Here is a 16,717-nt window from a genome sequence, read left to right on the forward strand (position 1 = left end):
TGCTGAAACACTTCTATCAGAACTGGTGGTTTTGGCATCCACCACAGAGAATTTAAAAGCACAGGTAGCAAAGTGGCTGTTATTACAAGCTCAGGATGTGGTCAAGTGGATAATTGCAGTATTTGATGAAGAACTAGGGGGAGATAATGTCCTTGCTGCTTCTTGGGCAAACACTAGTGTTGTTCTTAAGGCTTACCTTCAATAGAGTCTTTGTTGTGTTGGAATGAGCTGTCTGGGCTGTTCTGACCTCTGTCACAACGACTCATGTTTTATTCTTTGTCCCTTTTGTGCTGTTCTTAGCCAGAGCTAGTGGTGACCAATAACCTCCTGGACTTGCCTCCACCGTCCCCTCCAAAACCCAAAACGATCGTCCTCCCACCCAACTGGAAAACAGCCCGAGATCCCGAGGGGAAGATCTACTACTACCATGTGGTAACGAGGTAAGCATGGTAATGAGGTGAACATAATAACAAGGTGAGTATGATGGTGGCTTCAGGGCTAGAGTTTGAGATATTCTGCAGAAATGGTGCTTCATGCGCACAGGGAGCCAAAGAGCTCTTGTACGTTTAGCCTCTTCTAGTGTATGCCTGAGCTTCCTGGCATCCACTCATCCATCCTTTCAAACTCCTGCTCATTCCTGTGGCCTTTCTCTTGATCTTTGGTGTGTGTTCGTTCCACAGTGAAATACCTGTGGCTGTACATTTGGCTTCAGGTGCCAAGGGCTGACCCTTGCTCTGCAAGAAAACATTTCCCAGGGTCTTTGCTGTGATGTCTCCCATCTTTCATGCTAGAATTGCCAACATTCTTTATTTCCTGCCCGTGATGAGCTTTCCTTGATTCCACATTGTCACCAGTAATAGAAAAATAGTGCAAATTCCCTTTTGAAGTTCTTGCTTGGCTTTAGCCTTCTCCAACTCAGAAGCCTACTCAGCTTATCATTAATAGCAAAATGGGGCCATGTGTTACACCCATGTAGAAGAGTTTTGATGACTGATGGAGATCAGATGTCCCAGTTGATGGGACAATCAATAAGCAGGTACCAGTTACTTTAAAGAGGGTGACAGTGGTCTGTCTGTCCGTCTGTCTTCCTCCAGGCAAACCCAGTGGGATCCTCCTACCTGGGACAGCCCAGGTGATGATGCCAGCCTTGAACATGAAGCTGAAATGGACCTTGGGACCCCAACTTATGATGAAAACCCCATGAAGGTAAGTGCAGGGTCAGGAAGGAGAAACAGACCATGGGGACAATCCTGTGCTGTGGAGCAGGAGCAGCAAATGCCAGGGCTGTTGCTGAGGTTGGGTCAGCATTACACGTACCCCACCAGCATTCGCTGCCCAGCAGGAAAAGGAGCCAATAGTCGCAGCACCTCAAGGATCCATAAAAATGCGAGTGTCCTGGGGGTGCTGCGGGTTGATAGATCCCTTTGGCAAGCTTCAGGCTTAGTAGTGTGCAGCAACCCTGTGCTGCGCTGCTCTGGCTAATGCCTCCTTTCATTGTGCTCAGGAAGAGCATTAAAACCTGCCCTTGTGCAGCTTCATGAGCGCCCCAGATGACTCAAGCTGAAAGAGCAACAAATATTCTTCATTAGCATGTTTTCTGCAGCACGTTTTGCTTCTGTGGGAAGGGTTTACCCTGCGTTTGCCTTGAGTTGATCGTGGTTTATTTGCACTTGTTGCTTCTGGGTTTGGGTTACAGATTGCTGTTGAAGGATATCAGCATGCAAAGGAGCACATGAGATCCTGTTAATCAGAGACCTTCATTTTAGGCTTTAAGGCGAGGTTTTCTTAATAGCTATAAATTGCATCCCCATGGAAGGATGTGCTGCTCTAGCTGTACGAGCTAAAACGTAGTGGTATGGACCAGCCTGGAGATACTGGGAAACTTCCTTGGGATGCTGAGAAGAAGGTTGGCCTCTTCTGAGTGAGAAAAGAGAGTTGTGCTGCAGCTTTGCAGCTTGGGAGTCTTTTTGCTATGGACTGTAGAGGATCTCAGCAGTGCTGAAGCTGCAGAGGGAGCAAGGAAAGATGCTTCTATAAGTGCAGGCAAGTGTTTATGTGCCAGATTCAAAACTTTAAGGGTAAAAAAGAGTGCTGAGGAGTGGAGCAGTGCTTGAAGGGCTTCACCTTAGGGCAGATGCAGCCAGCTCATGTCTGCCCTGAGTCTTTTGCTGCTCACTCAAAACACCAAATCCCTGTTTTCCGGTGAAAAACTTCTCTGAAGCCATCAATACCTCATTCCTAGATTAAGATGGACCGCACAGCGTTGGCTGACCTTATGGTGATGTGGTTCTTACTCAGTGTAGAGCTTTAAATCTTGTTTCTTCTCAGCCAGGATGGCCTGAAGGTTGGGTTTTTCCCACTCATGGAAATAACATTGAATTCCCCTGTGGTCTTAGCTCGCTCACTGCCGCCTCCGTAACGATGCTTCCACCCTGAAATCACAACCACATTCCCAGGATTTTTTTACACGCCTCCTCCTCACCCCGCACCTTTTCCATGAGGGATTAAACCCACCGGCATTGTGGCTCCGACCATCTTGACAGCTGCTGCTGCTATTCCTGGTGTCCCCCGGCTGCGTGGCACCGGCAAAATCCTTGCAGTGGTGGTGCCTGGGGTATTTTATTTCCTCCAGAGCCCTCTTCCGAGCATCATCTGCTCCCTTCTTGATACCCTCCAAGCCCCGGCATCGCCACGCCTGGTGTCAGTGGTGGGTGAGCTTGCCTGGTGCTCACACGCTGATACAAGGATTTTGATGGAAAGGCACAAGAGGTGCGTGAAGCCATGCTCATTATTTCCCTGTTTTCTCCCTTGGAAAAGGGGTTTCATGGGAGGGGGGCCCAAGGAGCACTCAGGGAGGCTGACACTAACACAGGGCTGGAAAAAAAAAGATGGAAAAAGCCCAGATTTATTGCATGGATGTGTTAGTGTCTCCTTATTTGTTTCTTGCTCTTCTCCCACCATGGCTGGTTTTTCCCAGGTTTTCTCCCACCAATGCTGTTTTTTCAGGCTGGTTTTTCCCTTACATTTTTGCTGGCTTCTCTATCCCCAGCTTTTAATCCCGAGCAGGGCTGATCAATATGAATACCACAATTTTGGGGGCTTTCTCTGTGTTACAGTTTTCCTAGCGGGCATCGTGGCCCTGGATTAGGGGAATGCTTTGGAGGAGCTATAGGGGAAGCACTGTGGTCATGTCCACAGAGGCTGAAGTCCTTTGATAATCTCAGTCTCACTATTACCAAACTAACCCCCGCATAGAAAATCACTCCTCCTTTGTGCTGTCTTAGGGGAATTAAGAGAAACTGGGGTGTGCTGGAGATGCTGGGGAGATGCAGAAGGGCCTGGTGATGGAGAAGGTCCCGGGGATGGTGAAGGTCTTGGTGATGGAAGGTGGCAGGGCTTGATGATGCCGCCACTGTGCTAGCGCCGGAGCCGGTGCCATGCTGGGAGCCAGCAGGGAGCCATCTGCTCCCTATCACTGGCCTTTTGATGTTGCTGCCTGAGCCCGGGGCCGGGAGCGAGGAGCTTTGATGTGCAGCCAGCCCAGAGACACACCATCGCTTGCTCAGGACAGCCCTGGGCAGTAAAACCTCCCTGTCAAGGGTTGATTTAAACCCCACAGTGGTTTGCTCACGGGATTCTGCAGCTCTGCCCTCCAGCCTCAGCCAGGCATGTCTTTGGGATTTGAAAGGGGTGAGATGGCTGGATCCTGCTTTTTTCAGTGTTAAGTACTTTAAAAAATGGTGTTTTTTAGTTAAAAGCCACCTCCAAAGAGCAAATCTCCCCCAGCTTTTCAAGCCTTTAACAAGCTGGTTTGCTGTCTCCATCTTTAAAATCCAAGTCAGGATAACCTGCCGTACACAAACCTCTCCTGAAAAACAGCGCCAGAGGAGAGATCCTGCTTTCCAGTTTCTTAGAAGCTGAGAAGGTCGCAGGGCTGGAAGACAAAGCCCACAGGGCTGGCATGAGTGGATGCTCGCTGGGGTGCAGCCGCTGCAATTTCCACTCTGTTAACGCAGGCAGCAAATTAAGCCAGCCATGTTTGTGCTCTGTGGGATTAGTACTTAGAGGAACAGTCAGAAATCCCTGTAAAATTCACCTTTATCCTTCCATGATCGTCTGTAGCTAAGGAGAGGTGGTAGATACACCATCCCTGGAGATGTTCAAAGCCAGACTGGATGTGCCTCTAGGTTACTGATCCAGTTGTCACTGCAGGAGGGTTGGACTAGATGACTTCTGAACATCCCTTCCAACACAAACCATTCCATGATTCTAAAATCCACTGTAAATCCTCGCTGGCAGAGTCCCAACCATTGCAGTGCTTTCAGCACGAGGTTCCACTGGTGTGCTTGCGTGCCCGCGCCAGTTCTGCTGGAGCCATGGCCTTGGTTAATGGAATGAATACATGTTGCTCCATCAGCCCACAGAGGGGGGTTAGGGCAGTGTTCCCCTCACCTGGGTGTGCAGCTGGGCTGGATCCATCCCTGCAAATGATTGTTGTGCTGGTAATTTGGAGATGAATGGGGAGGGGACAGCCTATGTTTCCCCCTTATCTCCAGGTAAAGATAATTCCCCCCACAGTAGGGCTGCCACTCCCCCCACCCCCTCCAGAACAGCCCTGCTCCCCAGGACCAGCTCACACCCTTTTTCAAGCTTTTTTTCCCCAAAGAAAACAAGGGCGAGGAGTGGGCCCTGCATCTCCCAGGGGGTTGTGCTCCCAGCCCAGCAGTGTGGCTGGAGCACGCTGGGAAGCGCGCTGGGACTGGGCTGGGGAGTGCCCTGGGTGTGCTGGCACCGGGCCGGAGAGCGTCCCAGGATCAGGCTGGGAAGTGTGCTGGTACTGGGCTGGAGCACTGGGCTAGGAAGCATGCCAGGATCAGGGTGGGGAGTACACCGCCACTGGGCTGGGAAGCTCATGGGGAGCAGGCTGGGAACCATGCCTGGATTGAGGTAAGGAGCATGCCAGCATCCGGCCAGGAAGTACACTGGCACTGAGTTGGGAAGCATGTCAGGACTGGGTAGGGAAGAACACTGGGACTTGGCTGGGAAGCTTACCAGGGGCAGGTTGGGAAGTGTGCCTGGATTGGGCTGGAGAGCATGTGAGCATTGGGCTGGGAAGCTCACTGGGACTGGGCTGGGAATTTTGTTGGGAATGGACTTGGAAGTGTGCTAGGACTGGGGTGGAAAGCATGCCGGCAGTGGGAGGGGAAGCTCACCGGGACCAGGCTTGGAAGGGTGCCTGGATTAGGCTAAAGAGAGTGCTGCTGGAAAGCATGCTGGGACCGGGCTGGGAAGTCTACCAGGACCAGGACCGGTGCGTGTTGGCACTGGGCGGGAAGTTCACTGGGACAAGGCAGGGAAGTGTGAGCTGCCTGCCTGTCTGTGGGGCAGGGTTGGGCAGGAGGATTACTGTGCTCAAAGTGGGGACAGGGATGGATGATCCTGGCTCGCTCCGGGCAGAATCGAGCATCCTCTTCTTCCTTCCCTCCATTCTAGTCTTCCAAGAAGCCCAAGACAGCGGAAGCGGACACATCAAGCGAGCTGGCCAAGAAGAGCAAGGAGGTGTTCAGGAAAGAAGTGAGTGTCCCCAGTGCTGGGGGGGGGGGTGTCTGTCACCATCCAGGGGGTCACTGGGTCCTCGGGGCCACTTTGCCCTGGGGCTGGTGAGCGCGGTCAGGGCCAGATCCTGTTCTCCTCTGGCGCAGATGTCGCAGTTCATCGTGCAGTGCCTGAACCCGTACCGCAAACCCGACTGCAAGGTGGGGCGCATCACCACCACCGAGGACTTCAAACATCTGGCGCGCAAGGTGGGGACACGTGGGGACACGTGGGGATGGCCCCTTCATCCCTGGGGAGGCTGTGTCGCCCCTTCTGCCACGCGTCTGGGAGGATAAGGGAAGGAACATAGTGGTGTTGGGGGAATCGGCTGATGTTTGGGGAATAATAGGGAATATTGGAGGGGGAAGTAGGTAACATTTGGGGAATTATAACAAAATAGTTTTGGGAATAATAGGAAATATTTGGGGAATATTTGTGGGGAAAATAAGCAAGTATTTGGGAATAATAGGAAATATTAGGGGACTATTTGGGGAATAATAGGAAATGCTTGGGGAATATTGGAGTATTTAGTGAAAACAGCAAGTATTTTGGCAATATTTAGGGAATATTGGGGGGAATATTTGGCGATTAATAGGAAATGCTTAAGGAATATTGGAGTATTTGGTGAAAATAGCAGGTATTTGCATAATATTTAGGGAATATTGGGGGAATATTTGGGAAAAAATATTAGGGGAACAGTAGGAAATATTTAGGCAATACTGGGGACATGTGGGGAATATTGGGAATATTTGGGGAAAAAAATGGGGACTAATGGGAAATATTTAGGGAATATTTTGGGGAAATAGATACAATAATAGCAAATATTTGGGGAATACTTGGGAAAGTAGCAAATAGTTGGGAAATAATAGCAAAATAACTTGGGGAATAGCTGGGGACTAATAGCCAATATTTGAGGAATATCAGGAAATACATGGGGAATATTGGGCAATAATAGGAAATGTTTAGGGAATAATAACGAATATTAGGGAATAATGGTGAATAGTTGGGGAATAATAGCAGAATGTAGGGGATGGTAACAGAATAGTTTAGGGAGTCCCCAGGATGTGCATTATTGGGAATAGCGGTGTGTATTCCCTGCCTTCCTCTCCCCTGCAGCTGACTCACGGAGTCATGAACAAGGAGCTGAAATACTGCAAGAACCCGGAGGACCTGGAGTGCAACGAGAACGTGAAACACAAGACGAAGGAGTACATCAAGAAATACATGCAGAAGTTCGGGGCCATCTACAAACCCAAAGAGGACACGGACCTGGAGTAAGCTCCGCCTCGGCCGCGCCGAGCCCCAGGATACCCCAACTCCGCCAGGATTCACCCCATTAAACACCAACCTGTGCATTTCCTCCTTTGATTTCGCTTTGATTTTCATCAGAGAAAGGAAATAAACTCGGTTCCCTGCGGCGGGAGTGGTTCATACTGCCGGGTCCGAGCCGGCTCCCTCACCCCGGCGCTGCCATCGGGCGCACCACCAACCTCTGTATTATATTTTAACCTGTATGTGAATATATGGATAATTTTTCCTTTGTTTTCCCTTCCCCCCCCCCTACCCCCCCCGCTTCTAGCCCAAGATGTGCCGATCCCACGGGAACACTTTGTAAGGATAGTTTGGGGGTTTCTTACTTCTTGGCTTTTTATTTCGTTTCTTGGTTGGTTCCTCGGTTTTACTTTTGGTTCCGCGAGGTTTAATCTCTTCTCCTTGTAAATAGTGCGGAGCGGGGCTGCCCCGGGGTTTGCGGCAGGCCTCGTGCTATGTTGATAAGATTGATTTTACTGCTTCAATCATTTTACTTTATCCAATTTTTACGAAACTTTTTATGTAAAAAAAAAAAGGAAAAAAAAAAAGGAAAAAAAAATTAAATAAAAATTAAAAATGACAAAAAATCAACACCGGCCCCGGACCCAAAAGAGGTTTGGCATGGCCGGGGGTGGGGAGGAACCTACCAGTGGCACCGGTAGGTTAGACCCCCCCAGCAGCGTTAGCATCCCCAGGGGAGAAACAGGATGGGGTTTTGGGGTGACCCAGTTCAGGGCAGGGATGCCCATGTGTGTTTTGGGGCTGAAATAGCTCTTTTCTGTCAAACAGTGTCCCCCAGTGCCACTCCTGAGGTGTTTGGTGGTGGCATCCCCCCCACCAGTGCCACCCACCCCCCTGTTGTCCTTATGGGGACAGGTGTGAGACCTGTGTGGGGACACATAGATAGGTGGGGACACATAGCTTGGGGACACACGCTTGTGGGTACACAAAGGCACCAGAGGGGACACATCCCAGGGGCATGTGCTTGTGAGAGACACACAGAAACTTGGGGACACATGGATGCTTGAAAACACACATGGACACCTGAAGGGAACACATCCCATGGAGATGCACTTGTGGACACACATGGACATCTGAGGACACATGTAATGGGAACAGGCGCTGATGGGGACACACAGACACCCAGGGACAATTGGAAGCTTGAGGACACATGGACACCAGGGGACGTGTGAACACCTGAAGGGGCACATCCCATGGACACGCGCTTATGGGGACACACGGACACTGAGGACACCCATCCTGGTGACACACAAGTGACACATTTAATGTGCCCACGTAAGGACCAGCCGCGTCCCTCACCTCCCACCCTCCACCACCACCCACAGCCACCATCTTGGGGCCACCAAATCACTTCCCTGTCCCCATCCCACCCCCAACCCCCCCTAGAAAAGTACAAAACCCACTCATAGAAAACCCCAAAGAGCTCTGGCAGGAGAAGTCGTCGGTGCCCCGGTGTCCTTGGTCACACGGCAGAGGTGGCATCCTCGGGTCCCGCCAGGCACCGCGCCGCGTCCTGCCGGCCGATGGCACCCAGTGCCTGGCACAGGGTCTCCAGCGTGGCGCCCTCGGTGCTGGCCCAGGCGCTGAGCAGGGTGCGGGTGGGCGCCCGGCCCCGGCCGAAGGTGCCGATGGCTTCGGGGCTGAAGCCCAGGCGTGCGGCCAGGCTGCGCCAGTCCCGGCCAGGACCCCCGCTCTCCAGCAGCCGCTCCAGCTCCTCCTGGCGCTGCGGCGGCACTGCGCTGAAAGGGTGCCCCTCCGGGTAGGGGGCTGCGAGGGAGTGAGGGGGCAGAGCTGGCACCTCAAATCCCTGCCCAACACCCAGAGGCGTTTCTGTGCTGGAGGTGCCGCCAGCTCTCAGGAGAGAGATGTACCAGGGCGTGGGTGCACCTCAACCCCATCTGGGTGCTCCCCATGCCATGGATGCTACACAACCCCATCTGGGTGCTCCCTGGGATATGGGTGCTCCTCAGTTCCCATTTTGGTGCTCCCCAACCCCATTTGGGTGCTCCCCATGCCATGGATGCTACACAACCCCATCTGGGTGTTTCTCAGGACATGGGTGCTCCCCAGCTTCGTTTGGATGCTCTCTGACCCCATCTGAGTGCTACTCAACCTCATCTTGGTCCTTCCCAGAGCATGGGTGCTCCTTGCCCCCATTTGTGTGCTCCCTGGTGCAAACATGCACCCTCACCCCATCAGGATGCTCCCTGGAGTGTGTGTGTATCCCAGCCCCACCTGGGTGCTCCTTGGGGTGTGAGTGTCCCCCAGAACCTGTGCAGATGCTCCCAAAGTATGGATGTTCCCTGGGGCATGGATGCTCCCCAACCCACTCAGGTGAACCCCAAGGTAGGGATGCTTCCCAACCCCACATGGGTGCTCCCTGGGGTTTAGGTGCACCCCAACCCCATACAGGTGCTCCACAGGCCATGGTGGCACCTCAAACCCATATGGATGCTCCCTGGGCCAAGGTGGTGCTCCCAACAGCATCCCAACCCCATCCAGATGCTCCATGGGGACAGGTGCACCCTGACCCCCACCCATGGTGCTCCTCAACCCCATCCTAATGGCACTGGGGACAGACGTGCTGTGGGTGGCGGGTGCTCACCCTTGCCGGGCTGGTGAGGCTCCTGCAGGCTGTGGGTGTCCAGGAAGACCCCGCTGTCGCTGTGGAGCTTCTCCCCCTCGGGGCACGTCCCCACGTCCCCTGCCCGCGCCTTGGCCAGCTGCTGCTTCTGCCTGCATGTGCGCCAGCTGCCCGCGGCCGGGGGCGAGGTCACCCGGGATGCCGGGGTCTTGCTCTCCCCATCTCTGTCCCGTGTGCCCCCCAAACCTACCACTTGAAGGCCACGTAGGCCAGGAGCCCCACCACGACGGCGGCCAGGAGGGAGCAGTACACGGGGATGATGTCCTCGCCGCTGGCCTCCGGTGGTGGCAACGCAAGCTCCGGGGTGGCAGGCGAGGGCCCCCGTGTCACCAGCTCCTCATCTGTGGGGTTCGGATGGAGACCCCCAAAAGGTCAGGGGAGCTCCGTTTGCCCAGCCGCTGCCTCAGTGTCCCCTTCAGAGGGGAAACTGAGGCACAGCCACCCCATGCTGGCACACACACACAGCAGGGTACCCGGGTGCTACTCACGGGTGCAGAGGGTGTCGCCGGCAGGGGTGCAGGGCCTCGCGGGGGGCAGCGGGCAGAGGGTGCAGGGCCGGCAGGGCTCCTCCGCGCTGCTCACCGCAGAGAAGGTCTGGTCTGGGGGGGGGGAGAGGGTGCGGGTGGGTGCTGGGGTGGGTTTGGGTGCGGGGGGGCCGCGGGGTACTCACTGTGTGCGCAGGGCTGGCAGCGGGTGTCAGCGTGGCCGCAGGGCTCCGAGACACCGAACCCGGGGGGGCACGGGGTGCAGCACCCCCCCGCCGCCGTCCGCCTCCCGCACTCCTCGCCGCGACCCGGAACCTACGGGGGAGGGGGGGCGGCATCAGGATCTGCCCCCTTCCTGCTCCGGGTGGGGAGAACCAGGAGCCCTCCCAAACCTCTGCTGTGCTCCCCACCCCGGGTTGGGGTCTTGGGGCACCCCGTGGTCCCACTCGGGATGGGGGAGTAAAGGGGTGCTGGGGGGGGGGGGGGGGGGTCACGGGTACCACTTTTTGGGAAGAGGGGGAGGATAAAATAGACTGGGTTGGGATGAAGAACTGAGAAATAAGTAAAAAAATAAAGAGAAAAAAGAATAAATGGAAATAAATGGATTTGGAAAGTCACGTGAAAATAATAATGAAAAAAGAAAAGTAAATAGTCACGTAAAAAATAAAAAGAATCATGAAATAAAATAGGTTGAGGTGAACTAAAAAGAAAGAAAACGAAATAAGATGAAATAAAGTGAAACGGGATGAATAAAAATAAAATTAAATCAGGTAAAATAGAATGGAATAAAGTAAAATAAAATAAAACCAAATTAAATAAACTAAACCCAAACGAACAAAACTAAAATAACCACAAATACAATAAAACAAGCCAAAAAGAAACACAACGAAAGTGAAGTGAAGCTGGGCACCGGCGGGTCCCGGAGCGGTACCCGGGAGTCCCTTCCCGCACCGCTCCGGTCCCGGTCCGATCCCATCCCGCCCAGTCCCGCCCGCACCGAGCAGAGCAGCAGCAGCAGCAGCAGCACCGGCCCCGGCCCCGGCCCCGGCAGCACCGCACGGCCCCGCCGCATCGCGGAGACCCGGGCCCGGCCCAGGGGGCTACGAGCCGAGCTGAGCCGATCTGCTCCGGACCGCTCCGATCCGCTCCGGCTCTGCTCGCTTCGATCCGCCTCGGTTCGGCTCCCTTCGGTCCGGTCCGGCTCCGCTCGGCTCCCTCCGGTCCGCTCGGCGGGGCTGGGCGCGGCTCCCCCCGACCCGAGCCGGGCCGGGCGGGGCGCTCCGCCATTGGCTGCGAGCCGAGGGGCGGGGGGCTCCGTGCTGGGCTCCTCCCCTCCCGGCTCGGCTGGGTTCGGGTCGCTGCAGGTTCGGGTCCCGGCCCGGCCAGCCCGGCGGGTACCGGCCCCACGGGGACCGGCCCGGCCCAAACAGAGCCGGAGCGGGCCGCTTTGCACCGGTTACTCTGAGTGTCCCCCTCACCGCTCGCCCCCTTCTTGCCCAGGGACAAAAATGTCTGGAAGTGGGAAAAGCAGCTTTATTGATGTGGTATTGGGGTGCAGCACCCTGGGGTGGGTGCAGGGGCTCTGTGTGGGTGCAGCACCACACGTGGATGCCGGACCCCAGTGTGGGTGCAGGATATCGGTGTGGGAGTAGCAGGACCTTGGCACGGGTGCAGGATGCTGGCGCGGGTGCAGCGCTGTGGTACGGATGCAGCATCCTGGCATAGGCGCAGGGTCTCGGTGTGGGTTCAGCTCCCCACTCTCCTCCCTACCAGCCGCGGACGGGGCGCCAGAGCTCCACCACCTTCCCCTCAGCATGGACGTAATAGACCGGGTGCATGGCGGCGGTGGCACAGGCCTGTGGTGGGTGGGAATGTTGAGCCGTGGCAGGGCATGGCGGGGCATGATGGGATCGATACTCACATGGAATGGGATAAGAGCCAGGATGCTGCCCAGCGGGTAGCGCCCAAAATCCAACTGTCCATCGACGGCTCCCACCTGCCCGTGCTCCTGCGTCAGCCCCACCAGCCTGTGGGGACACGCCGTCATATCCCCACCCTTATCTGCTCCCCCCATGTCCCGCCATAGTGCTCACCGGAGCTCGGGGTGCCCCTCGATGGCGGCGCAGCCCGCAGGAGACTGGTCGCGGCCATGGAGGCTGAGGGCGGCCCACCCGCAGTCCACCAGCAGCTGGTTGCGGTGCGGGTAGTGACCGACGACCCTGGTGAGGACGCGGATGGCCACCTCCTCCGGCAGACAGGAGCCCAGCAGCGTCTGCTGGAGGTCTGGGAGGAGACGGCGCCCGGGTCAGGCTGGGGTGCATCCCACCTCAGGGGGGTCACACCAGGGCTGGGAAGGGCAGTCCTGACCCACCATAGAGGAGGTAGTTGCCTGGGTGGACCTCGGTGAGCTGGGCCATCTCTGGCACCGGGTGGCTGCAGGATGGTGTGGAGCCAATGCTGGCCTGGGGACACGGCACCCCCGCCTGCCGCAGCCTGCGGGCACATGGGACCTGCTGAGTGCCCTGGGGGACAGCACCCTCAGGCACCATGGGGAGCAGGACCAGAAGTGGTGATGACTCAAGGAGCCCCAGATGTGCCAGGGAGCCCCCCAGATGTTCAAGGGAGCCATCCAGATTTGGCAGAGCTGCCCCACTGTGTGCCAGGAAGATCCCAAGATGTACTGGGGAGCCAGCCAGATGTGCCAGAGAACCCCACTCGAGGCAGGTCTCCCCTCCGTCCCTGATATGCCAGGGCACCTGTCCTAATGTGTCTGGGACCCCTTCCTGATGTTTCTGGACCCCTCTAGATGTGCTACAGCACCCACCAGATATGCTTGGGGCCAGCCCAAGATGTACCTGGGAGCCCCAGCTATGCCAGAGCAGCCCCCACAACTTTGGGGATGAGGAGGGATTGGGAGGAAGGAGGTTTCCCTGCGTGCCTCAGTTTCCTTATCACAAACCAGTGCCGCAACTGGCTGGGGTGGGACTGGGGAGCACATCCCTGTGTAGGGAGTGATGGGGGTCCCAGGGGACCCCACTGACCTCGCCCCACCTCCTCAGCAGGAACCATCTGGCAGCAATTCCCTCCAGGATGCAGAACCCCGCTGGGACAAAAGGGTGACAAGGAGGAGGGGGACAATGACACAGGTCACAACCCGCCACCAAAGCCACATCAAAGGTGACTGGAGCCGCCAACATCCTCCTCCAGCTCCCCGGGGGAGCTTTGTAGGGCACCTTTTATGGGGGTGATTTGCATTTACAACCAGGCATCGGGGCTTTATGGGGTTGGAGACACATCTGTGGTGTGGATGGAGACATCCCCCCCTGCAGAATACCCCTTAACTCTGCCGGTCCCTGGGTTTGGGCACTCACGCGGTGACGAAGTCGAGCACGGCGCTGGTGGTGGCTCTGGAGATGGCTTGGACAGCCTGGACGTCGCGGCAGCCGTACGTGTTCCCACAGTGAGCATAGACCCCAACCAGTGTCACCTCCTCCGGTGCCTCCTCGGCGATGGCCCGGGCCAGGGCCATGGCGCTGGGGTCTGTGGGGCGCACACCGACTGCAGGGTGCAAGGAGGGTCTCGATGTGGGTGCTGGGATGGGCGGCTTGGGAAGAACCCTGTGTTGGGAGGGATGGCAGGGATGGGGAGGGGACATGGGGCATCCCCACCATGGGACATCCTGGGTGTGGGGGAAAATGGGGGGTGTGGGGAGGAATTAAACCAGAAAAATACCAGTGTGGAATTGGGTTGGAGAGGACCTTAAAGCTCATCTACTTCCAGCCCCCTGCCAGAGGCAGGGACACCTTCCACTAGACCAGGTTGCTCCAAGCCCCATCCAACCTGGCCTTGAACACTGCCAGGGATGGGGCAGCCACAGCTTCTCTGGGCAACCTGTGCCAGGGCCTCACCACCCTCACAGGGAAGAACTTCTTCTTCATGGGGCTTTGGGCCACCTCTGCCCCATAGCACATCCTTGAGTACTATTCTGGGGGAAGAGTGTCTTAAATGCCCCATTCTGTTTCAGTTGTTGGGGAGCATCCCACCCCATCGAGCATCCCAGGGGCTGGTGCCCGGGTGAAAGCACACTTGCAGAGGAAGTGTCTCTCCTGGGTTATGTCAGCACGCCCTCACCCAGGGTATTGCTGGGGTACACGGGGTGCCACCTACCCCGGCCATTCCCACAGTCAAGCTTGAGCCAGACGAGCCAGCGCTTGCCGGGGGGCAGCGGGCACTGGCGCAGCAGGGCCAAGGCCTGGGGGCTGTCAAGGAGGAGCTGGAAGGCCTCGAGGCGCTGGGCCAGGGCAGCACATTCCTCCAGCCGCCCCCCTGGCAGCGGGTAAGCATACAGGATGTCATCGAAGCCCCCCGCTGCGAAGAACTGGGCCTCGGCCAAGGTGGACACCACGATGCCGCGTCGCGTGCCGCCGGTGGCCAGCTCAGCACCCTCGCTGGGGGACGTGGTGGGAAGGTGAGAGGGGGATGCTAAGGCGGTACCAGGGGGGAAAGTGGGGAGAGGATGGGGTTGCTGCTGGGGTGACTGGGGGGTACTGGGAGGGATAGTGGGGGGAGAAGAGGGGAGATGCTGGGGGCAGGATGGGGGATGCTGGGGGTGACAATGGGGGATGCTGGGTGGGATACTGGGAGGATACTGGAGGATATATGGGGAAGATGCTAGGGAGATGCTAGGGGGGATATTAAGGGGGATGTTGGATGGGAAATCTTGGGGAAGGATGGAGGGTTGCTGGGGAGGATTCCTGGGGGATACTAGGAGAGAAGATGGGGGACGCTGGAGGGATGATGGGGAAATGCTAAGGGAGATCTTTTGGGGATGCTGAAGGGGGATTTTAGGGGAGGAAGATGTGGAGATGCTGGTGGGGAAGGTGGGGGAAATGCTGGGGCGAAGTTGGGGGATGCTGGTGGGGGATTTCCGGGAAGAGGATCAGGATGATGCAGGTGGGGAAGGTGAGGAGAATGGTGCAGAGATACTGGAGGGGGATTTTAGGGAGGAGGATGGGAAGATGCTGCTGGGGAAGGTGGAGGGAATGTTGAGGGGCTCTGGGGGGATGCCAGGGGAGGATTTTGAAGGAAGGGTGGGGAGATATTGGTGGGAAAGGTGGGGAATACCAGCGGGATGTTGGGGGTTAGAATGGGGAGATGCTGGGGGGGCTGCTGGGGAAGAGGGTGGGCAGATGTTGGGGGGTGCTGGGGCAGATACTGGGGACACACTCACAGGGTCTTGTGGGTCTTGACGTGGGGGCGCAGGCGCAGGCCCAGGGCCTGGCAGCGCTCCCGCATGCGCTCGGCGTTGCGCCGCATCGTCACCTGGTCCAGGGTCAGCGCCGGGGTGGGCAACTGCTGCAGGGGGGCTCCCAGCCACGTGCTGGTGCTGCGGAGAGGGGGCACAGAGTGGGGGAAAGAGGGAGCCTGACCTGCACCCACCCCAAAGCCAGCCCCGCACCCAGCCAAGCACCCCCCACACCTGTACCCAGTGTACATCCCCTCCATTAAAAACCCTGCACCCACGCTAGGATCATCCTATGTAGGTACTGGGTCACTGGGATGGGGACACTGGGAACACGGACGGCTGGCACAGGCCACTGGGAACCGGGCTACGTGGGGCACGTGAGCCTGTGCCACCTAGGCTGCCTGTGCCACTTGGACCGGGACGTGGGGACAGCAGTGGGACCTTGGTGTCCCCACCGACACCCAGGGCACCCAGCACAGGCTCTCCGAGGTGAAGGTGCCGCCGGCACCCTGAGCACCCATCCCTCCCCTGCCCTGTCCCACCTGTCTCTCCGTCCGTCCATCCCTCCTCCACCCGGCGCTGCGGCTGCTCCGGGCTCGGCTCCGGTGGCTCGGTGGCCCCGCTGGTGCCCGCTCCACGTGATGCCACGGGCATCGCAGCCAGCCTCGGCCGGGGACAGAGGTCGCTGCCGGCCATGGGGCCCCCCCGGGGGGGCGGAGCAGGGGAGGACACGGGCGCCGCGGCCGGGGACGCTCGGTCTCCCTGGGACAGCACGGGGACAGGCTGCCAGCTCCGTGGGGACAGCGACCGGTTAGGGAGCCTCTGTGTGTGCGGGGGGTGATCGAGGAAAGGTGGCTGCGTATGCACAGGGCTGCTGAGAAACAACCCCCCTGTGCTTGTGACACGTGGGTGCATGGCTGCTGAGAGCTCAGTCCTGCGAGATGGGGATGCACGGGGGTGCTGAGACACCCCTCGTGCTCATGACTTGCTGGTACGCGGCTGCTGAGAGCACCCTGTGCAGTGCACAGCTCCCGAGACATCCCACCCTTGTGCCATGTGGGTACATGGCAGCTGAGACCCCCCATGCTCATGACACGTGTGCTTATGGCGGCTGACGCAGGTGCTGAGACCTCCATGCTCACACCACATGGCTGCGTGGCTGCTGAGACCACCCCACACTTGTGACACATGGGTGCACAGCTGCTGAGGCCCCCTCCCCCTACACTCATCCACACGGGTGCCTGGCTGCTGGGACCCCCTGCACTCATGGGTACACGGCTGATGAGACAAAGCCCCCCTTTCCCCAGCTCTGCCATATGGATGCACGGCTGCTGAGACCCACCACCACTCCTGACACATGGGTACACAGCTGATGAGACCCCCTACACCCATGACGTAGGTACAGGGTTACTGGGA

General features: G+C 57.3%; 3 protein-coding genes and 1 long non-coding RNA gene across 6 annotated transcripts in view; 2 read left to right on the plus strand and 2 right to left on the minus strand.

Annotated features, from left to right (window-relative positions):
- Window positions 1-7,132, plus strand: part of SETD2 (SET domain containing 2, histone lysine methyltransferase) — a 64,845-nt gene extending 57,713 nt beyond the window's left edge. For both annotated transcript variants that reach the window (XM_057402860.1, XM_057402861.1), the window contains exons 17-21: window positions 301-440; window positions 1,095-1,206; window positions 5,494-5,574; window positions 5,703-5,804; window positions 6,712-7,132. In XM_057402860.1, coding sequence (XP_057258843.1) covers window positions 301-440; window positions 1,095-1,206; window positions 5,494-5,574; window positions 5,703-5,804; window positions 6,712-6,873 — 597 coding nt within the window. In that variant the 3' untranslated portion in view covers window positions 6,874-7,132. The remainder of the gene's footprint in view (window positions 1-300; window positions 441-1,094; window positions 1,207-5,493; window positions 5,575-5,702; window positions 5,805-6,711) is intronic.
- Window positions 7,133-8,358: 1,226 nt separating this feature from the next.
- Window positions 8,359-11,343, minus strand: LOC130595782 (death domain-containing membrane protein NRADD-like). The gene is given in 8 exon segments (XM_057402793.1): window positions 8,359-8,694; window positions 9,533-9,678; window positions 9,762-9,912; window positions 10,060-10,170; window positions 10,242-10,371; window positions 11,054-11,285; window positions 11,287-11,309; window positions 11,311-11,343. Coding segments are annotated over 8 exon segments (1,131 nt in total). The 3' UTR covers window positions 8,359-8,389.
- A 232-nt stretch (window positions 11,344-11,575) lies between these two features.
- On the minus strand, window positions 11,576-15,994 carry LOC130595825 (D-serine dehydratase-like). Its single transcript, XM_057402862.1, has 8 exons — window positions 15,844-15,994; window positions 15,287-15,442; window positions 14,224-14,504; window positions 13,428-13,614; window positions 12,428-12,549; window positions 12,150-12,339; window positions 11,978-12,083; window positions 11,576-11,912 (listed from the first exon to the last, which is right to left on the minus strand). The coding sequence occupies exons 1-8, from the start codon at window positions 15,861-15,863 to the stop codon at window positions 11,823-11,825; spliced, it is 1,152 nt and encodes a 383-aa protein (XP_057258845.1). The 5' UTR covers window positions 15,864-15,994; the 3' UTR covers window positions 11,576-11,822.
- LOC130595826 (uncharacterized) lies at window positions 12,239-13,459 on the plus strand. Of its 2 annotated transcripts, none has more exons than XR_008971402.1 (3): window positions 12,239-12,360; window positions 13,116-13,233; window positions 13,322-13,459. It is a non-coding gene; the product is annotated as an uncharacterized LOC130595826 (long non-coding RNA). The 2 variants fall into 2 exon arrangements; XR_008971401.1 differs by having other exon boundaries at window positions 12,243-12,360; window positions 13,119-13,233.
- Window positions 15,995-16,717: the final 723 nt, after the last annotated feature.

The sequence above is a fragment of the Pezoporus wallicus genome, unplaced genomic scaffold, assembly GCF_028554395.1.
Source record: "Pezoporus wallicus isolate ANWC-B61680 ecotype Strahan unplaced genomic scaffold, APGP_CSIRO_Pwel_v1 contig_8057, whole genome shotgun sequence".
In the NCBI taxonomy this organism is placed as follows: Eukaryota; Metazoa; Chordata; class Aves; order Psittaciformes; family Psittacidae; genus Pezoporus; species Pezoporus wallicus.